This window comes from Perognathus longimembris, chromosome 17 (genome assembly GCF_023159225.1).
Source record: "Perognathus longimembris pacificus isolate PPM17 chromosome 17, ASM2315922v1, whole genome shotgun sequence".
In the NCBI taxonomy this organism is placed as follows: domain Eukaryota; kingdom Metazoa; phylum Chordata; class Mammalia; order Rodentia; family Heteromyidae; genus Perognathus; species Perognathus longimembris.
Window position 1 is genome coordinate 53,393,078 of NC_063177.1, and position 23,625 is coordinate 53,416,702.

The following is a 23,625-nucleotide window of genomic DNA, read 5'->3' on the forward strand; positions in this document are numbered from 1 at the left end:
CCGTTTCCCGGCCCAGCCTCCAGGTTCTGGCAGCTGCGTTCTCTCCACGGGGGGAAAGGCCGGCCTCGGGGCCCGCAGGAAGCCCTGAGTGCCGCGGGCGGGCGGGGGTGTGCGTGCTGACCCGCGCGGCGCGCGGCACCCCGGCCCCGGGCCTTCCGGCTCCGCGGGGGCGCGGGGCGGGCGCCGAGGGCGGGCGCCCCGCACTGCCCGGGGTCCGAAGTCCCCCGCCGGACCCGAGCGTGGAGGCCGGGCGCGCGCGGGCGGCGTCCGTAAACCCTCCCGCCGAAGGCGCCCGGCCTCCCGGGAAGGGGAGGCCGCGTCCCCGCCGGCGCCCGCCCGCCCGCCCCGCGGAGGCCCGGCCTCCACATCCGCCCGCATCTGGCCGCGGCGGGGCGTCGGAGGAGGGGCGAGGGCGGCGGCCGGGGAAGGGGGGACGCGCAGGTCGTGTGCCCGGGCTCGGCGGTCCCCGCGGTGGCCGCGCCGGCCCCAGCCCCCCAGGCCCGGCCTTGACGGGCGGGCGGAGCAGCCAGTGGAGTCCGGGAGGCCGGCGGCGGGTGCGGGAACCTGATCCGCCCGGGAGGCGGGAGGCGGGCGCGGGGCGGGGGCCGCGGGCGCGGGGCGGGCCGGACGCCCGCCGTCCTCCCCCATTCATTCAGCCGACCGCGGGGCCGAGGGGCTCCGGGGCTCCTGGCTCGCCCGCCGGCCGGGGACGCTCCCTCCGCCCTCCGCGCGCCCGGCCGCCCCGCGCGCCACCATGTCCGACCCCGCGGTCAACGCGCAGCTGGACGGGATCATCTCGGACTTCGAAGGTGGGTGCGGGCGGCGGGCCGGGGCCGGGGGCGGGCGCGGGGCGCGGGGCGCGGGGCGCGGGGCGCGGGGCGCGGGGCCCTCCGCGGGGCGCCCGGCGTCCTCCCTGCCTTTTGTTGTTATTTGTGTTTCCCGAGTCCCGGCCGCGCCGCCGCCCGGGGGCCCCGCGGGCCTCGGAGCCGGGGGGAGGGGGAGGGGGGCCGCGCCCGGACGCCCGTGCCCCCTCCGCCGGGCCCCTGGCGGGGAGGAGTGGGCTCCCCGCGCGCCCCGTCCAGCCCGCCCCTCCCCCGCCCCGCGAGCGGCGCCTCCGCCACGAGGGTCCGCGCGGCGCCTCCGGGGCCCCGGCGAGCCCGGGTCCCCCCCTCGCCCGGGCCCCCGGGCGGGGAGAGCGGCGCTCCGGCTCCGCCGCCGCGTGTGCGGGGGGCTCCGGGGGGCTCCTCTCCCCGCGTGGCCGGCGTCCCCGTCGGGGGGGGCGGCTTCCGCGGGACCGCGTGGCTGGGTCCCCGCCGCCCCCGGTCCCGGGCGGGCGCCGCGGAGCGAGGCGCACACAAAGGTCCCCGCCCGCCCCGCTCCCCGGGCCGGGCTCCGCGGGCGGCTGGGCCCGGCCCCGCCCCCCGAGGGTGCCGCGGGCAGAGCCCGGGGGGGGGAGGGGGTGCCGGGGGGCAGTGGGGGCCCGAGGGGTGGCAGGCAGGTGCCAGGCCGCCGGGCCCCCAGCCGCAGGCCCCCCGCGCCCCGCACCCGCGTGAACTGCCAGGGCAGCCGGGAGGGCTCGCCTGGGTGGTGGGCGCGGGCTGCACAAAGCCTCCGGAGTCGGACATGGGGGGCAGGGGGGCTGGAAGGGTGGGAGCTGATATTTTGGGTCTGCGGAGCTGGGATGATGACCTGCGCCCCTGATCACTTGGGGGTGCATGCCTACCTACCTTGGGGTCTCCCCACATCGGGCCTCCCCGTTCCCCCTTTTGTGCAGATCCTGGGTATCAACTCAGGCCTGGGCACTGTCACCTAGCTTCATCACTCAAGATTAGCGCCCGACCACTTGAGCCACAGCGCCACTTCCAGCTTTTTGCTGGTTCATTGGAGATGAGAGTTTCTCGTACTTTCTCTTCTGCCTGGGCTGGCTTTGATGAGCTCCTCAGGTCTCAGCCTCCTGAGTGGCGAGGATTACAGGCGTGAGCCACGAAACCTGGCCATCTACCTGCCTTTCACCCCGTTCCTCTGGGGCCTCTCTGTGGTCCTGAATGCCCCCCTTGGCAAAGCCACCAATCAGATCCCTTTCCTGCTGGAGTTGATGGAGAGAGATACTGCCCCCTTCAGGTCCTGGGCTCTTACTTGCTCTGCTTTCCACAGGCCTTCAGCAGTTAAGGCCAGTCTGTTGTCTTTCATTTCCCAACTGATGGGGAGGAGCTGGTGCTAGTGGAGAAGTTTCTGGAGAAAGGCCCAGGTGCCGGGCCCTGCGGCAGGTTTGGGATTTGTGTTGGTCTGGGCGGTAGGCCTGTGCCCTGCCCGGGGGGCGCGGGGTTCTGTGTGGAGCGCCATTCGCACCCTGCCTTGCACCATCTGCTGGCCTCGCACGCCCCAACCAGCGTCTTGACCGTCAGCTCCACCCGGGACAATGGTCTCATTGAGAGAGAGAGAGAGAGAGAATATGACTATGAGCATGCTGGTGTGGCAGCTGACCACTACTCCACTTTGGGGAGATTTTCCATCCTGGGCCCTGGAGCCTCTGTTCCCTTGTGAGCATCAGCCTCCCCTTTGTGTCCTTAAAGGGGGGTCAGCTGAGTCTTGGAACCCCCAGGCACCCCAGGTGGAAGCGATGTGTGGGTCCGTGAACGTGTCCGAGTGGGTTGGGGGGTGTGCGCAGCCCCCGAGCGCACCCGAGGGGCTTCCTCCCTCCCCGCCGTGCGGGGGAACTTGGAGTGGAGTTGCCTCGTGGGTCGGTTGTGCACGTAAGGCCAGACAGACGACCTTGGACGGCCGGACGCCTGGCTGGACGTGGGGACGGGCCGCTGGGGAAGGGGGGAGTGCTCAGAGCAGCCCAGCCTTGGGTGATAGGAGCTGGCAACATCACACCGGGGCTGGGAGAAAGGCCACTGCGGGCTCCGAGGAGAAGGTGGCATGGGGGGGCGGACCTTGAGGGAAGGCAAGAAAGTAGACCTTTGACTGTGGGAAGGAAGGAAGCGAGCTCTCGGGAGGGCCGAAGGAGCAGGCTCACGAGGCTTACGATGACCAGAGGGGGCAGGCTGGGGCCGAGGAGGGCCAGGCCGGCCAGGAGATGAGTGCGGCCGGTCCCCGGGATGCGGTTGGAACGGCGCAGGGCAGAGCTGGAGGGGCGCCGGGCCTCTCTCTGTGAGGCCGGTCTGGGGCCTGTCCACCAGGTAGGTGGGAAGGGGGGAGGACGCGAGGCCCACAGCGGTCACTCCGGGTGGCCCGTGGTGTTCCTGAGGACGGGGCGGGGGCGGGGGGGCCATCACCCAGCCGAGGCGGAGGAGACCTGGGGCCCCCTCGGGAGCGGAGTGAGCTCTGACCCAAGCATCTCTGCATGTCATCAGCGGGCGTGTGGTAAAGGACACCCTGGGTGTTTCTAGGAGGTTCCGAGCTTAGCAGCCTTGTCTGGAGCAGAGAGGTGTGCCTTGTGATGCAGGGGAAATAGATCTGGTTTAGCATGGTGGGGTTCCCCAGGCCAAAGCAGCATTCCCCTGCAGGGCAGATGGGTGGCTCTGTGTGTGTGGGGGGGTAGGTGTTTAAATTCCACTGGTGCCCCCCCCAGTTCTGGACACAGCTGTCCCCACTCTGGGCAGCAGCTTCTTTCCTTCTCGTTTCCTGTTTCCTACTTCCTCAGAGCATCCTGGCCTGCGGGGGGTGGGGGGGTGGGGGGGGAAGAGCTCAGCCAGTCTGGTCCAAGGTTCCCACTGTGACTCCCAGGCGACCGAGAAGGTGGCGGGGTCCCCCACGGACACGAGTTTCCTGCCTCTGCCTTTCCTTCCTTTCCGGGAAGGTCTTGAGGCGCGGGAAGTGGTTTGTGTTTTGCCGAGGTGGCGTCGTGATCGCAGTGATTTCCTCCCTCTCGGCAGGGAGGTCGTTCTACCACGGTGGGGAGCAGGCAGGGTGACCCCTTCTTCTACCTCCCTTCTGGAAGGAGGCCAGGGCTAGCTGGACAGTGTGTCCTTTGGTGGACGCAGGCCAAGTCTATTATCGCAAACACGATTATACCCCGGGTCTGTGTAACAAAAGCCCTTCCAAGTGCCAGCTGTTGGCCTACTTTCTTCTGCAGTGTTGTTGTAACCAGCTTTGTGTGCTCAGAAAGAATTGGAAAAGTCCTTGACGTTTGGTGAAACGGATCTATCCTACACCCCAGACTCTAGGACCCCCAAAGCTGGTGACATTGCCTTTCTCTAGAACTTTCCATGTCCCACGGGGCCTTCCCCCCCCCCCCCCCCGTCCCCGTCCCCCAGCTGGTGGAGAGGGTGGGGCGGGGCTCTTGGGTGAGAAGGGACTGCACCATTTATTTTCCCCTTCGGGGTAAGGCCTGTTGCTTGAAGGTGGCCACAGATTGGTCCCTAATGAATACCAGTGGGCCTCTCGTGTTGCAGCCAACACTCGGGCTCCTGGAACACTTCCTCCCCACAGTGTGCGCCTCTGTGTCTGGCGGAGGCTTCTGTTTGGGGGTGAACCCTGTGGCCGAGTGGGGCCAGGGGGCTCCTCGGGGACCTGGTTATCAGCCTGGCGGGCTCGGTCTCCGAGGGTCAGGAGCGCCGTCGAGGCAAGCCGGTGGTTCCTGCGGTGAGCAGGCGCTCCCCACGAAGAGGGCCGGGTCACAAGCGCATGACCCTGCCGCTGGACTGAGGTCACCCGGGCCGGGAACCCGGGCAGAGGCCGCCTCAGCCCCTCTGGGTGGCTTCAGTCGGAGCCGCCTGTAGGAGGGCCTGGGGCTTTCCGGGACACTTCTGGAGGAGGAGTGGAGGCCGGGGTGTCCCCGTCTCCCCTTTGAAAGCCACGTGGTCGGTGCGTCCTCAGCCTCTGTTTCCTCCGGGGTCACGTGGGCTCCCCCTCAGCTCGTTAGGTTTGGTGAACACGGAGCCTCGGGGCTGCAGCTGTTGGAGCCGGGTCTTTGCGGCGGGGGGTGGGGGGGGTGGGTGGGGGGGGCGGCATAGCTTCTGACTCAGGGGAGGCCCCTCAGGTAAGAGCCTGTGGGTTCTCCCTGGGGGGCCCGGGCCGGGCAGGGACTTGGCGCCTGTGTGGAGCGTCCCCTGACATGGCAGCAAGACGGTCAGGAGCCCCTTCCTCCCACCTGGCTGGCATCTCCCCGGAGGCCGGTGGTGAGTGCCGTCGGGGTCCCTCTCTCACGGCGACGTTGCCTGCGTCCTCTGGCAGCTCTCACGGGCGCTGGCGGGCTGCGTGGCTCTCCGGGGTTGCGTGCCAGCCGCCGCGGGACACGCGTGGGGTGACGGGACCGTGAAGGTAGTGGCGGAGCTGGCGATCTGGAAGCGGGCTGCTTGTGGGGGTGTCGGGGGCGCGCGCAGCCCGAGCACCTTCGTGCGGCAGAGCTTTGCGGGCGCTGAGCTGCGCAGGGTGCGGAGCTGCCATCGTCACGCGGCCGGGAGAGCGATGGGAAAGATGGCGGAGCCCAGCGGCTGCTCAGGAGGCTGAGGTCTGGGGACCACGGTGCAAGCCACACTGGGCAGGCACATCTGTGAGACTCTCTCCAGTGAACCAGCCAACAGCTGGAAGCGGAGCCGTGACCCAAGCGGTGGAGTCCCGCTCCACGTCCCGCCCTCTCCCCGCCGGAGCGGAGGCTCATGGGAGCTCTGGGCATCTGTGTTGGCCTTAAGACTCCGGACAGAGCCCCATCTTCCTGTCACGCCAGACTTGGGATCCCCCTTAGGCCCCGGCACCCTCCTGTCCCATGTGTCTGTCACCAACCTGTGCTCGGCCTGCACAGGCAGCCAGGGGCATGGGAGGGGCAGCCAGGGGCATGGGAGGGGAACTTGTTTCCCTCCCTCCCTCCCTCCTTCTCTTCTCTTCTCTCTTCTCTTCTCTTCTCTTCTCTTCTCTTCTCTTCTCTTCTCTTCTCTTCTCTTCTCTTCTCTTCTCTTCTCTTCTCTTCCTAAAGCCCTCTTGGTTTCTTCCAAATTTGGAGGCTCTCTAAGTTGCTTATGAGACCCAAAGTCTGGAATTTTCTGGAACAGAGTTGCAAAAGGCCCAAGGATTTGTCATCTCTCCAGCCAGCTGGCCTCGGGATGTCCCCAGGAGCCTGCTGGGCGTTTCTGGGCCCCGGCTGTTTAATTTTTAGGTCTGGAGAGAGCCCTGAGGCTCCATTCAGACCAGTCCAACAGGCAATTCTAGAAACTTCAAGTTGGTTGTCATGTTTTTTTTTTTTTTCTTAAAACAATGCCAGGGTCCAGAAATTTAGACTGAGTGGGGAGATGTAAACAAGTGCCCCCCCCCACCTTGCTGGGGTCACACCTTCTGTGTGGGGGCTAGGCCTGGGGCCCGCTGGATGAGACTCTCCTCTGCCACTTATGCCCCCCTGTAGTCCCCTGGCATCTCCCCACTCCCCCCAGGTCCAGAGCCAGAAGGGGCCCGGGCAGCGCCCCTCCTCACCCAGCGGGGAACTCCCGCCCCGTCCCCCCCCACCGGGCCCGGGCCTTGTTCCGAAGCGCCTCCCTTCTGTGAAACACACAGGTTGGGGTGAGCAGTCACCCCCCATTTGCGCCTGTCGGAATGGCAGCTCAGGCCTGGTCTGGCAGGGGTGGAGATGAGGAGGAAGAGGGCGGTACCCCCTCTCCTTGCTGGCCCCCCTTCCCAGGCCTTCCTACCAGGAGGCAGGGCGGTGAAGCGCTGCTCCTGGGGTCCTGGGCACCCGTCCGTGGGGGGCTGCAGCCGGGAGGATCGGATGGGCCGCGGCTCCCCGCTTTCCACGTGGGTGGCCAGGCGCCCGCTTCCAGCCCCCCCAGAGACCCATGGGATCCCGAGAACAATCTGACAAGTCTTTCTGGCTCCAAACCAGGCCCAGAGGGGTCGAGTTCCCCCGCTGCCCCCTGCTTGTGGTCTCCCGCTGAAGAGCGGGCCAAGGAGCGTGCGCTGGATGTGCCCAGGATTTGGGGTTGTGCCGTGAGTGCAAAGCCAAGTGCCAGCTTCCGCACGACCGCAGGCTGTGCGCACGAGTCCTCCGTGCTTAGACCTGGCATGGTACCCTGGGGGCTGGGGGCTGTCAAGGTCTTCCCCCATCAGGAAGGCCAGGGAGGAACAGCTGGAGGTACGCCCCCCACCGCCCCCCCAGCTCTGGGCCCTGACCACCTCCAGATAACCTCAGCCAGGGCTGCTTTGCTTTTCTCCTCCCCCTCCCCTCTCCCCCCTCCTCTCCCCCTCCCCCTTCCCTCCCCTCCCCTCCCCTCCCACTCCCCCTCCCAAGGCCGGTGCTCTACCACTTGAGCTGCAACTTTTTGGCGGCTAGCTGGAACTAGGAGTCTCTCAGATCTGCCTGCTCAGATTGGCTTCCCCCAGCCACCCCCGGAGTAGCTGGGATCGCAGGCCTGGGCTGCGGGAGCCTCACTTTGCTTTTTCCTTCTTCTTCTAAACTACTTTAAAAAGAAAAGGAAAGAGCGAGGGCCACCCGTGGGGGCGGGAAGAGGAGGCATCGGGTGAAGAGAGGGCCAGCTCTCACCCTCCCTGGAAGCCCAGCGTCGGGGCTCTGGGGAGGGCGCCCCCTCCCCACCCCCCCACCCGCCCCCTGCCCCGTGCACGCCCCTCCTTCCCGGTGCAGCTGGCAGCCAGCGGGCTGCTGGGAGGTCAGGCTGGCTTGGGGGTGGGGCGCTCACACTTTCACCCCTGAATCCAGGCTCCTGCTCACGCCGCCCCCTCCCCCCCAGCCGCTGGGCTCCCCCTCCCCCTCCCTGCACATTCTTTGTCTCTGACCCAAGTCCCGGCCCATCATCCAGCTGCTCCTCGCGCTCGCTCGCGGCCCAGTGCATCTGTGCTGGGCTTTTAAAATAACCATTTCCTTTGCCCGCGCGCTTCCCTCGCGTGCAGGGTCCCAGGCTGGCGGGCTGGGGTGTCCTCCCCGCCCCCCACCCCCACCCCGGCCTTCTCCCAAGGCTGCTCCTGCCCCGGTGTGAGGGCAGAAGCCCGGCCCGCGTCTGTGGCAGGTGGGGCAGCCTCTGCCCCAGCCCAGCCTGTGCTGCCAGGCTGAGGAAGAGATGTGTGCAAAGGGCCGGAGCCTGGCGTGGGTGCGTGTGTGTGTGTGTGTGTGTGTGTGTGTGCGCGTGCGCAGAATGCTGTTTTACTCCTTTCTTCCTTTGGGAGTACTGGGGTTTGAACTCCCGGCTTTGAGCTCACGGGGCAGGTACTCCCCTAGTGCAGCCACACCTCCATCCCGTTTGTGCTCTGGTTATTATCTATTTATTTTTGGGCCCGGTACTGAGGCTTGAACTGTGGGGACCGTCCCTTCTGATGTCAGCCTCCCGCGTAACTGGCAGGGCAGACGGAAGTGCTCCGCTTAGCTGCTGGCTGAGATGGGGGTCTTCTCGCCAGGGCAAGCCTTGAACCTCAGTCCTCCTGATCTCTGCGACCCGAGTAGCTGGCGTGAACCACGGTCACTGAGGCAGCCTGCTCCTCGCTCCTGTTCAGCCTCTGTGTGCCTTAGAAATGGGCACCAGGGTACCCCTTGTATCCAGGTCATGTGAGCATTGGCTCTTACAGCTTCAGTGCGGTGAGCACCCCCCCTTCCGCCCGGGTCCTCGGGGGCCTCCTGCACCTGCCAGGTGGGGTGCCAGGCCTGGAGCAGGGGCACTGACCAGGTGGAGTGCTAGGCCTGGAGCAGGGGCACTGGCCAGGTGGGGTGCCAGGCCTGGAGCAGGGGCACTGACCAGGTGGAGTGCCAGGCCTGGAGCAGGGGCACTGGCCAGGTGGAGTGCTAGGCCTGGAGCCAGGGGCACTGACCAGGTGGGGTGCCAGGCCTGGAGCAGGGGCACTGGCCAGGTGGAGTGCCAGGCCTGGAGCAGGGGCACTGGCGGAGCCCGGCTCCCACTCCCCCATGCTGCAGGGCAGTTGTCGCGGTTGGTGACAGCTGCTTGGTGTGACCCAGAGCAGAGATGTCACTGTCCCGCAGACAGGCGGGGAGCGGGTGGGGCTGGCGTGGGGTGGTCACTGCTTTCTCCTGAGTGTTTCCTACAGCAGGGACCTGAGTCTGAGTGCTTGAGACTAGTTTGCCCTGGGCCGTGGCCCCCCCCCTCCAGGGGTGACACAGAGTGGGCCCCAGGCAGGACCTTGTGACCAATATGCCTCCTTGGTGGGCAGTGTCTGCGGGTTGCCGAGATCCACGTGGCCTTCCCCTCCCGGGCCCAGCAGCGCTGCTGCGGGGCTCTGCAGCCCTTGGGGCTTTCTTGCTGCAGGGGTCCAGGTAGTAGAGGTCTTTCACCCTAAGAGCAGCCGAGGGCAGGAGACCACACATGCCACCCCGCACAAACACCCTGGGGTGCCCTCAGAACCACCCCGAGTGGGAGCTAGCATTCTAGCTTCTTTGTCTGTTTATTTACTTATTTGTTGGCTGTGCAGCGTAAACTCAGGGCCTCCATGCCGTCCCTGAAGTCTTTAGCTCAAGGCTAGCACTCTACGACTTCGAGTCACAGCACCACTTCTGGTTTTCTGGTGGTTAATCGGTAAGTCTCACAGAGTTTGCTGCCTGGGCTGGTTTTAAACTGTGGTGTACAGATCTCGGCCTCCTGAGTAGCTAGGATCACAGATGTGAGCCACCGGCACCTGGCTCAGCAGTCTAGTTTTGTTTTGTTCTTTTTTTAAACAAGTTCCTGAAATAACTCTGGAGAAGAGGCTAAGCTGTGGGCAATCTGGAACCTGGATTTTAGGACTGCAGAGGAATCCGGAGATGGAGGCTCAGGTATGTGCGGGACCTGGTCATGTAATATTCCACAGAGCAAGCTCAGCCTGCTCAGGACCAGCCTGCCTTACAAGCGCATGGATAAGCCGGGAGCCAGTAGCCTGCACTTCTAATCCTAGCTGCTCAGGAGGCTGAGATCTGAGGATCACCAGTCTGGGCAGAAAAGTCCCCCATGAGACTCTTATCTCCAATCATCCGCTCCAGCACCGGAAGTGGTGCTGTGGCTCAAGTGGTAGAGTGCTATCCTTGAGCACAGAGAGGCTCAGGGACAGCACCTGGGCCCTGAGTTCAAGCCTTACAACTGACAAAAAAAAAAAAAAAGCGTAGCTATATTGCTGGGTGCTGGTGGCTTCTAATCCTAGCTGCTCGAGACTGGGAGCTGAGGACTGAGGTTTGAAGCCCTTGGGCAGGAAAGTCCATGAGACTCACCTCCAGTGAACCAGCCCAAAGCCAGAAGAGTGGAGCTGTGGCTCAAGTGGTAGAGCACCAGCTTAGAATGCAGAAGGGAAGGGGGGGGCATGAGGCCCTGAGTTCCAGCCCCAGTTCTGGCACACAAAAAATACACAGGCGTGTTGGTTAGAAGAGCAGGAGACCAAGAGCGGGAGGCGTTGGTCACTGTACAGAGGAGGGTTATTTGGACTGTGGTCTGTAGATTCTTTTCCCCTCAGTTTTTCTGTGCTTTTTTCTTTTTTTTTTTCCCCCCACAATCTCTGTATTGTGCCTGTGGTGTACGTACAGCTGGGGGGAAAAAAGCAGTAGATATTATTCTTTAAAGTTCATTGTCAAAAAGAAAAACAACACCCATGCAACCCTCCCATCCCCTCTGGGAAACAAGGAAGCAGAGGTCACAGAGGTGACCCCACCCCCGGGGTTGTAACAAAGCGGGGGTGCTGGTGACCCCCACCCCCGGGGTTATAACAAAGCTGGGGGTGCTGGTGGCCCCCACCCGCGGGGTTGTAACAAAGCTGGGGGTGCTGGTGGCCCCCACCCCCGGGGTTGTAACAAAGCTGGGGGTGCTGGTGGCCCCCACCCCCGGGGTTGTAACAGAGCTGGGGGTGCTCGTGACCCCCACCCCCGGGGTTGTAACAAAGCTGGGGGTGCTGGTGGCCCCCACCCCCAGGGTTGTAACAAAGCTGGGGGTGCTGGTGGCCCCCACCCCCAGGGTTGTAACAAAGGTGGGGTGCTCACGCCCGGCCAGATCTTGTCCAGAAGTACAGGGTGCCGGGCACGGCCTCTCTTTGCTGCGTTGGCCCCGGGGACCGTGGCCAGTGCCCCGCCGTCCCCCTTGTCTGAAGAGGCCCGCGGGGCGGGGGCCGGGCTCTGGCGGCGGCATTCTGTGTTGGGAGCTGCCGGGCCTCCTTCCGGAAGTGAGGGTGCATCCAAGCCGGTGGACCGCGGGGGTCCATGCCCAGGGTGAAGAGAGCTTTCAGCCCGGCCCAGGGAGGACCTGGCAGGGCCGCAGCCCGGGCGCCTGCAGAGCCCCCGAGCCTCCCCACAGGTGCAGAGGGCGGCTTAGCCAAGCACCCCCGTCCCCCCTTTTTTCTTTCCAGTCCTGGGCCTTGGACTCAGGGCCTGAGCACTGTCCCTGGCTTCTTTTTGCTCAAGGCTAGCACTCTGCCACTTGAGCCACAGCGCCACTTCTGGCCGTTTTCTGTCTATGTGGTGCTGGGGAATCGAACCCAGGGCTTCATGTATACGAGGTGAGCACTCTACCACTAGGTCATAGCTCCAGCCCCCAAGCACCCCTTTTTACTTGAGAAAAAACGCCTCCTGTGCCATCCAGAGTCCCTCTGCCTCTGCCTTGAGGCCAGCAGGTCACGTCCCTGCGGGGCAGTGGCTTCCTGGCAGACCTGGGAAGGGGTGAGGGCTCGGTTCTCTTCCTGTCCCAGGCCCCTGTGCCTGTTGGAGGTGGGAGGGCCCAACCGCCTCTCCCCCCCTCTCTCCTAGATGAGGGTGCAGGGGTGCTGATTGACAGGTTCCCTGCCTGTGGCCGGCAGGCAGGTCAGAGGCCAAGGGGCTGAATTGCCTGCTTCTGGGCTGGACGTACTTGCGCCCTCTGACTGGCAGGGTTCCCGTTTACTGTGAAGAACCCCTCCAGTCCTCTTTCTCTGTCGTAAACACAAGGCATGTGGTCCCGGACAGGCAGGTACCTGTCCTGGGGGGGGGTGGGGGGGGGTGAGGCGGTGACCAAAGGCCCTCTACCCACCCAGGAGCGCTGGTGCTCACACCTGCCGTCCTAGCTACTTGGGAGGCTGCGATGTGAGCATTGTGGTCCCCAGCCAGCCAGGCGGGGAAAGTCAGCGAGGCTCCGGTTACTCACACGTGGTGGAGTGCCAGCATGGAGCAAGGAAGGTACGGGTGGGCGCACGGGCCCTGAGTTCAGGCCTGGTCATCGTCGTTCCCCCACCACCCCCGCAAGACTGAGCACCTAGGAGCTCAGAGAGAGGAACACGTTGTTGACGGCGTGGAAGCTGGGTGGGGTGGGGCGGGGCAGGGCGGGGTGGAGGGGAGTGCGAGGCGTGGGAAGATGTGGGCTCCCATGGCACCGTCGGTTCCCAGGCTCCGGAATGGGGGCCCAAAGCCCACGGGCCCCGGCTTGCTGTGACAGAATGGGGGCTTGAACCCCGCCTCTCGTGAGCGGGGGTGCAGAGTGGAGTCAGCCCCAGGCCTCCCTGGTTCTCCCCGTGTCTCCCCACTCCGTCTCCCTGCGGCCCCTTCTCCGGAGTCTCTGCCTCCCACCCGTCGGGAACCTTGTCACCGGATTCAGAGCCTGTCCCGGCGCCGAATGACGAGGTGACGCGGTCAGGTGCCGAGCACCAGGACGGGGGCCTGGGCGGCCCTGGTGAGGACCGGGAAAGCAGGCCTGGCCCTTGGCCGCTGGCTTCCTGGTCGGTCTCAGGGAGGGGTCTGGGAGGAGGAGGCTGCTCCTCAAGCCAGGGAGCCAGGATTCTGGGCCCAAGGCCTGCTGGTGCCCCCGTCCATCCCCCAGGGTGACAGGGCAAGCGGAGGAGTCTTGGCTTTCCCTCCCCCAGGCAGGCCCTGCTCAGGGAGACCCTTCTAGAATCTTCCCATGGTCTAGCCATGACCTATCCACACAGCAGCCCCCTTTCCAGCACTGGGTTCCCCTTCCTCGCAGAACCCTACTACGGGCAGCTCTGACAGGATCTGGGCAGGGAGCTGGGGTCTGGCTAGTTAACCAGAGCCAGACTCCCACCTCTCCCACCCCCCCTCCCCGCCCTTAGGAGGCCTGGGCAGGGCCTGGCGGGTCTGACTCTGAGTGTTGCTCCATAGAGTCTGCCCTCTGCCCCCTGGGGTCAGTGTCCCCTGTAATTAGGCTCAGCTCGCCTTGGCTGCAGGGCAAAGCGGCCTGGCCGGCTCCAGCTCTCTGGATGGCTTGATTAATGAAGGGCTCCACCTGGACCCCGTGCCCTCTGGTGCTAGGGGTTTTTTTTTTTGGGGGGGGGTGCATTTTTAAAGTGCCTTTCACAATTACCCCTATGGCTTGTGGAGGGGGGAAGAGGGGGTGCAGATCCTCTAGTGTAATTGGGGGGGGGGAGGACCCCTAGGGAACCCTTGTGTGGTGGGGGGGAGTTTCCCTCCCAGGAGGGTGTGATCTGTGTTGTCTCCCCGGCATCTCCCCCCGCCCCCCAGCCAGGCGGAGCATCTGGGCTGCTGAAGGATGTGGGTGGATTAAAGCTCAGGAAAGAGCCTAGTCCTGGGGCTCCTCCTTTGAGGTCCCCAGGCTTTGTGTTTTTGAAGTCATCACCACCACCCCCAACCTTCCTCAGCTGCCCTTTATCAGGGAACCTTTGACCTGAGGAGGCCTGGAGGGCATCTGACCCTCACCCCTCCCCCAGCCAGCCTCCCCCATGCCCCCCCTCTAGCTTTGGGGGGGGTGGAGAACTGCCTTCTTGTTTCTCCAGCCACCCTGAGTGAGCCCTGGGAGTCCCACCCCAGCCCACCAGGAAGTTCCTCCTTGAGTCTGCCCTCTATGGCTGAGCCCATTTCCCCTCCTGCTCCTACTGTTGGAGGAAGGTGCGGGGAGCACCCAGCCACCACCAACCCATCGTTACAGATGCCCATGGTTTGTTTTTCTGGGGGGGGGGTCAGTTGTGGGATTTGAACTCAGGGCCTGGGTGTCGCTCAAGGCTAGCGCTCTGCCACGTTGAACCACAGCGCCACGTCTGTATTTTTGCTGGCTCATTGAGGATGAGTCTCATGGACTTTTCTGCCCAGCTGGCTTTGAACCATGATCCTCAGATCTCAGCCTCCTGAGTAGTTAGGGTGACCTGCGTGAGCCCCCGGTGCCCGGCTAGATGTCCTTGTTTCTGTAGTTTACTAAGTTAAAAACAAGAAGAGTGCCGTGCCTCTGGGTGGCTTGGGGCTGTCTGAGGGGGGTCTCTGACCTTAAGTGTGGTCCCCCAAGTCTTGGTGGTTGGGGTGCCCTCCCTGTAAGGCGGGGTGTCCACTTACTGCTCTCTGGGGCCCTGGGAGAGGTTACAGCTTTGCCCCAGGTAGGCGGGACGGAGGGGACCTTTTTTCGGGGTACCGGCTGGGGTGTAGGGCTTCACTAGTCAGCCCTCACTCCCCCGAGCTGCAGCCTCCCGTCCCTCCTCCCTTCCTTGTGCTGTTGTGTGCGAGCCCGTGTGTCTAAGCTGCCCTCGGGGTGGGGAGTCCTGGAGTCCCACATCAGGGTGTTGGCAGGGCTGTACCTTGGCGAGACCCTGAGGGACGGGCTGCCCCCCATCTCTCCCGGGTGCTGGGCCTCGTCTCAGCCCTTTGCTTGGCTGTCTTGCAGAGGCCCAGGGGCAGGCCAGGCAGGCCTCAGGGGCTGGGACTGCGATGGAGGACTGGGGTGTTGGGTGAACTTAGAGGGGGTACCAGTCCCTCTATTCTGGAAGGATCCTGTGCTGGACGGATGGGATGTGGCCGAGTGAGCTTCCCGGGGAGAAAGTGGCTGCCCGGTTCCATCCCCAGGACCCACCGAGAGGGAGGTGTAGGGAGGATCACCTCTGCCCCCCCCCCCCCCCCCGTGACCGCCTGCTGGTTCTCACACGATGAATGCTGCCAGCACCCCTCCTGTGGGGGGTTGGGCTAGGCAGGTGGGGTCCCCAGAGGATGTCTCGTGGCACAGCTTTGGCTTTGGGCTGAGTGGCAGCCTTGGCAACCCCCTGGCAGGATCTCAGTTCCCAGGGACCCAGCCTGCACCTCCTCCGGGTGTGGTGGCCGCGTCCAGCCGACCCACGTGGGGCCCCCGATGAGGCCGGGCCAGGCTTCGAAGGGCAGGTGGGCCCTGTACGGAGCTGGGCTGTGGAGACCACGTCCGCCAGCCCGGTCTCCATCCTCCGGCCGAGCGTGCAGATGAGCCCCGAGCTGGAGCCCGGCCCATGGGAGGTGGAGGGGGAGAGGGACAGGGAAGCCGCCAGGCTCCCGTGCCCGTTTCCCTGCTCAGGCCTCTTCTCAGAGCTCTGCAGACTTGGGGGTGTGGCCGGGGCTCTCGAGGGAAGGAGGCTTTCCTTTGCCTTTATTGAGACTCTGCCTTCTGTCATCCCCAGCCCTGTTAACCTGGCCCCCTGGGGGTGCCCCACCCACAGGGAGGGGGTGGTGACGGCCTGGGCACCGTCCTTGGCTTCTGCATCCAGGGCTGGCGCTCCGCCTGAGTCACAGCTGCACTTGTTGCTTTCCACGGGCTCGCTGGAGATGAGAAACACAGACTTTGCTTCCCAGGCTGGCTTCAAACCGTGATCCTCAGACCTCAGCCTCCTGAGTAGCTACTTTTTAAGCCCTTCCTCCCGGGCTGTTGAGCTTCCTGAAGACGCCCCTCCTCCGCCCCCTGCTGCCCGCCCCCGTGTCTTCCCCCGCCCCCGCACCTGCCCCGCACCTGCCCAGTAGCCTAGATCCCGGAGGCTGATTGGAGACCCTGGGATCCCTGCCTGGCATGGAGATGCCAATGGGATCCGCCAAAGGCTGGAGCTCATCCCCGGGGACTGGGGTCCCTGTCCCCAGAGTTGTCCCACCACGGGGAGTGGGGGGGGCTGGGGTGTGCGCACCCCGTGTGAGGAAGGGCTGTGGTGCTATCTCCTTCCGGCCTTCCACAGCAGGCGTGGCCGCCTGGACAGGCCGTGGGTGGAGGCGGAGTTGGGTGGCCGCAGGTCACGTGGTTTTCTTGGCCCTGGGGAGGCTGGTGTGGTCCAAGTGACCTTGTCCCAGGGAAGAGGCCCGCGGAAGCCCTGTGACGCCGCCCACCACCTGCCCACCGCCTGCACTGTGGCCCTGCACCCAGCGGGAGGGGCTGGGCAGTGGGGGGAGGTGCCGCCCCCCTCCACGGCGGGCCACTCGCTCTCAGCCCAGAATTAGACAACACCGGGGAGTCGCTCCCTCCTTGCTCACGTCATCTTCCCCCCGCCCCCATTTCCTGGGCCCCCAGACCCCTGCACCCATCCTGGAGCCTGGGCTCTGAATCTGGGGCGGCTTCCTCCTCCCGTGGGGGTGCGTGGGTTTGTTTTGACCTTGGCCTCTAACATTTCTTTGCAAGACAGTTGTCCGCAGCTGGGGCAGGGCCTTGTGGCCTCCCCACGAGCCCCTCCCCAAACCAGGAAGTGCTTGGGCTGGTGTCTGGGCGGGGAGAGGTTCCTGCAGCCTGTGGTCAGAGCTGGGCCCTAACAATGGTCCCTTGTGCAGGCAGCCGCATTCCTCCCTAAACAGGCCCAGATCCAGGCGGCTCCCAGTTCAGCCCCCAGCCCCCATGGGCTCCCGGGAGGGTTGCATCTGGAAGGAGGGCAGCTCTCCTCTCCTCTCTTTGTGGAGCAGCTGAGACTTAGTGCTTTGAGGAAGAAGTGGGCGTGGCCAGCGTGGAAGGGCATCTGCCCCCTCCAGTCCTGCTGGTTGCAAGGTGTCCTTGCAAAAGTGCGGTTATCAACCTGGCTCTGGTGGCTCAGGCCTGCAGTCAGCCCTTGCTACCCAAGAGGCTGAGATCTAAGAATTGTGGATCCGGCCCAGCCTGGGCAGGGAAGTCCGTGAGACTCTTGGGTGGCTCCAATGGTACAGTGCCAGCCTTGAGCGGAAAAGCTCAGGGACAGCACCCTGAGTTCAAACCTCAGTACCGACACAGACATAGAAAAAGTGCAACTGTTTTAGTGTCTGAAAATCCTAGTAACCCGGGCTGGGAATATGGCATAGTGGCAAGAGTGCTTGCCTCGTATACATGAAGCCCTGGGTTCGATTCCTCAGCACCACGTGGATAGAAAAGGCCAGAAGTGGCGCTGTGGCTCAAGTGGCAGAGTGCTAGCCTTGAGCAAAAAGAAGCCAGGGACAGTGCTCAGGCCCAAACTAACAAACAAGCAAAATCCTAGTAACCCACATTTAGTGCTGGTGTATGGGGATGCGGCAGGAAGATCTAATGAAGAATATGCAGTGTGATTTTTATCTGGAGCTGTTTGCTGTGTGTGTGTGTGTGCGTGCGTGTAAACTGCACATGTGTGTATGGCATGACATGAAATTAGAATTTTTTTTTATATCCTGCTATTTTTACTTACATATTCTCAGCAGTTGTCATCTCTCTGAAGTGTGATTTTGATGCCCGCGGGCCTTCGGCGTCCGGGCTTAGGGGCGACTTCGTGCACAGTTCTCCCCCGTGCTGCGGTGCTGGCGCTGGTGCAAGTGTCTGTGGACAGAAATCTTTCCACGGTGCTCACTGCCCCGCTCGACACGCATTCTCAGAAGTGGCCCAGGTTGATAGGACTTGTCTTCAGGCTTGTGGTACAAGTTGAGGAGGCCGAGGGGGGCAGACGTGGCTTCCCCGGGGTGGTGTAGAGACCCCTCCAGTGCAACCCGGCTCTGCCTTCCCCTGGGGCTTCCTTGCCTGTCCCAGGGGAGGCCACTTCTGCCTGGGGTCCCCGGGACCTCAGATACAGAGTGACGGGTCCAGGGCGGTCCAGCCAGTGTCGCCTGCTGGGTGTATGTGAACGGGACTGGAGGAGGAGATGCCCTGGGCCTCCAGCTGGGCGGCCCCCGGGAGACGGCCGTAAACAGACGCCCTTCCCTCCATCTCCCACCGCCGGGACTTGAGGACAGCCATAATGGAGCACCCTCCCCCCCCATCTTCCCTGGTCCTGAGGATGGGCGGCCTTTGCCCCCTGCCATTCCCGTGGTGCTGGTGCTGTGTCCTGTGGTTGCTGTCACAAATGACCAGAACCTGGATGACTGCACACACAGGTCTGCGGGGGGGGTGGGGGGGTGTCAGCAGGGCGGGGCTCCCCCCAGTCCGGGTGAGCTCCTTCTGTCTCTCTAGGGGCCCCAGGCAGGCCCCTCGGCTGGGGGTTGGCAGCTGCCAGGCTCTGCCCGCCTCCCCCCGGCAGCCCTGGCTCCTGGGTCTCTCCCAGCCTTGCTCTGCCAAGGGCACTCCTTGCTGTCTGCTCTGAACCCAAGGGACCCTTGACCTGACTGCACCCGGAACACCCGCCATCTCGCCGGCCCTCGGGGCGGTGCCGGCGTGGGGGAGGGGCAGGGCACATTTCAAGGCACCGCAGACAGAAAAGCGGGGCCTCCGGGGCTGAGTCGGGAGGGACGGCAGGGCCTGCCCGCTCCCAAGGCCCCGGCCCCCCTCCCACCACGGGACCCCTGCGACCCGCCGGGTGAGGCTGGCAGATGCCCCCGCGCCATGCCCGGGAGCTGGGGTGCGTGCACCCTCTGAGGCGGCAGCCCGGAGCCCCGGCAGGCTTCGGGGAGCAGGAGAGGCGCCCGTCTGAGGGTGCACCTGTCCTCACGGAGTCTGGATCACCACTGGACATGGTGGGGCGGGCGATGCCGCCCCCCCCCCCGGCCCGCCGTGGCCCCTCTTCTCGCTGTGCTCAGAGCCCGCTCTGGGATTACCCTGAGCATCTTAGAGCCCCATGATCACTGGACAGCCTCCGTCATGGCGGGGGGGGGGGCAGCGGCTGCTCTCTGGGGACCCAGGGCTGGGGACAGGGGACATCCGATGAACAGTGGCCCAGGGCGGGGCGGGGCTGGGGGGGAGCACATGCCATGCAGAGATGGGGCGCGTGGCAGGTGGGGACTGGTGTGCGTGCGCGTGCGAGGGGGAGGAGGGTGAGCCGGGCCCTGGCAGACAGCCGGAGGGAGGAGTGGCAGCTGGGGGGGGTGCTCCCAAAGGTGGGGACCTTCCCAGGGGCGCCCTTGGAGCAGACCTGTGTCCAGCGCCTGGCCATGAAGAACAAACGTGGAGGAGCCCCGGGAGCCCCTGTTCCAAGGGCGGACAGGGGAGGACCCCGCCCGGAGGCCCCCGGCCAGGCGTGCTGTGGGGGGCACGCGTGGGCAGTGGCCGAGGAGGTGGCCCTGGCAGGTCCTGGGGACCCCGGAGGGACCCGGCCCTGCTCGCTGAGCTTCCGGCTTTGTGGCACGTGTACCTGCACGGGGTGGTGGGGCTGCTCTAGAGCAGGCACGGTGCAGACAGAGGGCACCTCTGTCGCTAGCCCAGCGCGGGGCACAGCTGTGCCAGCCGGGGGTCCGGAGCCGACCCATCCCTGACCCTGGGAGACCGGGCGAATAAAAACAAGCCTGTGGCTGCGGCTTTCTCCTGCGCTGCCTGGCATCTTGCTAGGGCCTTCTTGACCACACGGCAGCCAGGGCTTTAGTAACCCAGAGGTACAAAGAAATCCAGCTTTCTAGAGTGTGCGTCCACGCCCCCCCCCCCCCCGAACTTGAACTAAGTGCATTCTCCCTTGGCCTTTTTGTTTTGTGCCAGTCCCAGGGCTTGAACTCAGGGCCTGGGCACCATCCCTGAGGCTCTTTGTGCTCAAAGCTAGCACTCTACCACTTGAGCCACAGCACCATTAACAGCTTTTTCTGAGTAGTTCTTTGGAGATAAGACTCTCACAGATTTTTCTGCGTGGGCTGGCTTTTTTTTTTTCTTATTGTCAAAGTGATGTACAGAGAGGTTACAGTTTCTTACGTTAGGCATTGGATACATTTCTTGTACTGTTTGTTACCTCCTCCCTCGTTCCCCCCTCCCCCTCCCCCTTTCCCTCTCCCCCCACGAGTTGTTCAGTTGGTTTACACCAAACTTTAAAAAAAAATTTTATTGTCAAACTGATGTACAGAGAGGTTACAGTTTTTTTTTTTTTTTGCCAGTCCTGGGCCTTGGACTCAGGGCCTGAGCACTGTCCCTGGCCTCTTTTTGCTCAAGGCTAGCACTCTGCCACTTGAGCCACAGCGCCCCTTCTGGCCGTTTTCCATATATGTGGTGCTGGGGAATCGAACCCAGAGCTTTATGTGTAGGAGGCAAGCACTCTTGCCACTAGGCCATATTCCCAGCCCGAGGTTACAGTTTCATACGTTAGGCATTGGATACATTTCTTGTACTGTTTGTTACCTCCTCCCTCATTCTCCCCTTCCCCTTTCCCCTCCATAAGTTGTTCAGTTCATTTACACCAAACAGTTTTGCAAGTATTGCTTTTGTAGTCGTTTGTCTTTTTTACCCTGTGTCTCTGGATTTTGGTATTCCCTTTCAGTTTCCTAGTTCTAATACCAGTATACACGGTTTCCAATGTACTCAGATAAGATAGAGTGAAAGTGCAGGTACACCACAGGAAGGGGATACAAGATCATCAGTAATAGAAGCTACAGTTACACATGACACGTTGAAGGTAGTTACAACTGTGATATAACAATCGTTTCCATAACATGGAGTTCATTTCACTTAGCATCATCTTATGTGATCATAAGGGTATAGCTATTGGGCTCTTGTGATCCTCTGCTGAGACTTGCCTAAACCTGTGCTAATTATTCCCTATGTGGGAGACCATAGAGTCCATGTTTCTTTGGGTCTGGCTCACTTCACTTAGTATAAGTTTTTCCAAGTCCTTCCATTTCCTTATAAATGGGGCAATGTCATTCTTTCTGATAGAGGCATAAAATTCCATTTACACCAAACAGTTTTGCAAGCATTGCTTTTGTAGTCGTTTGTCTTTTTATCCTGTGTCTCTCGATTTTGGTACTCCCTTTCCCTTTCCTAGTTCTAATACCAGTATATACAGTATCCAGGGCACTCAGATAAGATACAGAGATAGTGCAGGTACAACCACACGAAGGGGATACAAGAGGATCATCAACAATAGAAGCTACGGTTTCACACTGGGCTGGCTTCGAACTGTGACCCTCAGAGCTCGGCCTCCTGAGTAGCTAGGATTGCCGGCGTGAGCCACAGGCGCCCGGCTTCTGGGCTGTGTCGAGTGGTGGGCACCGCGGGCGCCTGTGTCTGCAGGGCGAAGGCAGCCGAGCTGCCCCCTAGCAGGGGGCCCGGCCACACCTGCCGCTTACCGCCTCTTCCTGGGGTTCCTGAGCCCCACGGCCCAGGCCTTTGTCCCTTCTGTGTCCACCAAGAAGGAGGGGTGCCCAGGGCGGGATCAGGGCCCCGCACGAGTGACTTGGGTAGGAAGCTAGGGGGCGGGACGGCTTCCTCTGCCTCCCCGTGGCCCCCCGCCCTTCCGGCTGCCCACCAGTCCCCGGGGCCCCTGGAGGAAGAAGCTTCAGCCGCTGCTGGGATGGGGGCTGTTTGCCTCGCTGAGGGAGGGGCCGCCCGCACACATCTCCCAACCTACTGTCGGGGGCTGGGCCAGCTGCCAGCCTTCCCCTCGTGGGGTTCCACCATACCCAGGATTCTGGTGCACCAGGGCGAGGGCCACACGCCCCCCACCCCCCACCCAAGGAGTTAAGTGTTCCTGCCGTGCGGGCCCCTTCCTGCTTTGCGCTGTGGAACCCAGACAGCTGGTTCTCATTTGGTGCGGGGAGGGGTGGGGGGTGGAGGGAGCCGGCCCTGCCCAGGTGGCCGGTGGCCGGCCGGATGTGTGGGCCCCGGGTGGGAGTCGGGCGGTCCGTGTCCCCCGCGGGATGGAGGCTCACGGGAGGGGGTGGGACGAGGAGGGGGTGGAGCCTAGGCTTTGGGGTCCAGGGACCCCCGATCTGGCTGTGCCACCGTGTCGCGCCGGAACGAGGAGAGGGCTTCCCGCCCCCCACTCCCCCCCTCCCCCACCCCGGGCCTGGTGCGGTCGGCCCCCGCCCCTCGCCCCTTCGACGGCCGGCCGGCCCGCCTCTCACCTCGCCTCGCTCTCTGTCTTCCAGCCTTGAAGAGGTCCTTCGAGGTGGAGGAAGCCGAGCCGCCCAACGCCACCCCGCCCCGCCGGGTCCAGACGCCCCTACTGCGCGCCACGGTGGCCGGCTCCGCCCACAAGTTCCAGGACCTGGGCGTGAAGAACTCGGACCCCCTGAGCCAGCGCTCGCCCAAGGCGGCCCTGCGCAGGGGCGACCTCCCGGGCCCCAAGGCGCCCGAGCCCGTGTCCCGCCGCACCGAGCTCTCCATCGACATCTCCTCCAAGCAGGTGGAGAATGCGGGGGCCGCCGGGCCCTCCCGATTCGGGCTCAAGAGGGCTGAGGGGCTGGGCCACAAGACGCCCGAGCCGACCCCCCGCCGGACGGAGATCACCCTGGTCAAGCCCCAGGAGCCGGCCCTCCGCCGGATGGAGGTCCCCGCCTCCAAGGCCCCCGAGGTGCCCCCCGCCCCCGCCGACGCGGCCCCCAAGCGGGTCGAGATCCAGATGCCCAGGCCGGCCGAGCCGCCCGCCTGCCCCCTCCCGCCTCAGACCCCGGAGAGTTCGGAGCCCCCGACGTCGCAGCCGCAGAGCCGGCTGGAGCCCAAGCTCGCTGCCACCGAGGGCCTCGCCAGGAGCCAGGAGGGTGAGTGGACCAGCCGCGCGTGCTTGGGGCCGCAGGGGTGGGCCGCCCCTCCCCCCCCGGGGCGTCTCCAGGCCTCTGCGAGGGAGGGGGCCCGGGCGCCCCCCCCCACGCCCAGCCTGCCGCCGGTCCCCGGCTCCCCAGGCCCAGCCGCAGGGGCCTTGGAAGCTGAGCTGGTCCGGGGCGCAGGGCTGAGGACTCGGCCACGGTGGTTTGCGCTGGACACCTGCAAGGATCTGGTTATCCCGCCGCCGCCGTTGCCCCTGCACACCGCGTGCCGTGACACGGGTCCCGTTGGCCATTTTCTAAATAGAGTTCATTGACACTGCCTACTTCTCCATCATCCATGTCCAGAACCTTCCACATTCCAGAGAGGAGCTCTGTCCCCGTCCCCCCTCCCCTGGCCCTGGCAGCCCCCTCCTGCTTCCGCCCCCCGGGTAACTGCCCCCCCCCCACCTCGTGTAAGCGGAAGCAGGTGGACTGGTGCGTCTCCCCGAGCACGATGACCTCGGGGCTCCCTCGCCTTACAGCACGCGCGCTGCCTTTTTAAGGACCACATAATACTCCACCGGCTCTTGTGAAGAACGGTGGCGGACGCAGGGCTTCCAAGCCCCCGCGTTCAGTTCTTTCTGGCTTTCCGTTCTGCCTCGGGGTTCTCAGTGGCTAGTACACTCGGGGAGGGGTGGATCGGGGTGGGGGGGGGCCTCTTTCTGGTTTCCCACGCACAGGGAGCACAGCAGGGGGAGCACCAGTGCCCATCCGGGACGCTGGGCCCTGAATCCCCACCGCCCGAGGTGACGCGTCACCCCACTGTGCCTGTAGCCCGGGACCCCTGGGCCGCCAGAGCCTCCTCCCAGCCCCGCTTCCTCTGAGCCGGGTCCGCACGGGCTCCGTGCCGGCCCCTGGACGTGGTGCCGGGGCGGCGGGCGGCGGGGCGTGTCCCCGCGGTCTGGTGGTGTGCACCGGAGGCAGTACCCCCTCCCCCCCCCCGTCCCCGGGACGAGGTGTTCACACTCTGCTGAGTCAAACGGGATGTGGCTGAGGAGGCAGCCGGGGGCTCCGAGCCGGACAGCCGCCCCAGGACGCACGCGGCTGGGGGGGAGGGAACCGGCGAGGAGGGGGGCACAGCTCAGCCCCTCCTTTGCGAGGAGACACGGCGGGTGCCCTCTGGAGGGCTCGGACGGTGGCAGGCGGCCGAG

General features: G+C 64.4%; 1 protein-coding gene across 1 annotated transcript; it reads left to right on the plus strand.

Annotated features, from left to right (window-relative positions):
- Positions 1 to 411: 411 nt before the first annotated feature.
- Positions 412 to 23,298, plus strand: Septin9 (septin 9). The gene is made up of 3 exons (XM_048366893.1): positions 412 to 809; positions 21,818 to 22,719; positions 23,155 to 23,298. The coding sequence occupies exons 1-3, from the start codon at positions 755 to 757 to the stop codon at positions 23,296 to 23,298; spliced, it is 1,101 nt and encodes a 366-aa protein (XP_048222850.1). The 5' UTR covers positions 412 to 754.
- Positions 23,299 to 23,625: the final 327 nt, after the last annotated feature.

What these genes read in the sequence shown, in the direction of transcription:
- Septin9 (XM_048366893.1), top strand. Translation starts at nt 755, where the DNA reads ATGTCCGACCCCGCGGTCAACGCGCAGCTGGACGGGATCATCTCGGAC. An exon ending in GATCATCTCGGACTTCGAAG is followed by an intron (nt 810 to 21,817) that starts GTGGGTGCGGGC and finishes TCTGTCTTCCAG; the next exon opens with CCTTGAAGAGGTCCTTCGAG. An exon ending in CGTGCCGTGACACGGGTCCC is followed by an intron (nt 22,720 to 23,154) that starts GTTGGCCATTTT and finishes TCCCACGCACAG; the next exon opens with GGAGCACAGCAGGGGGAGCA.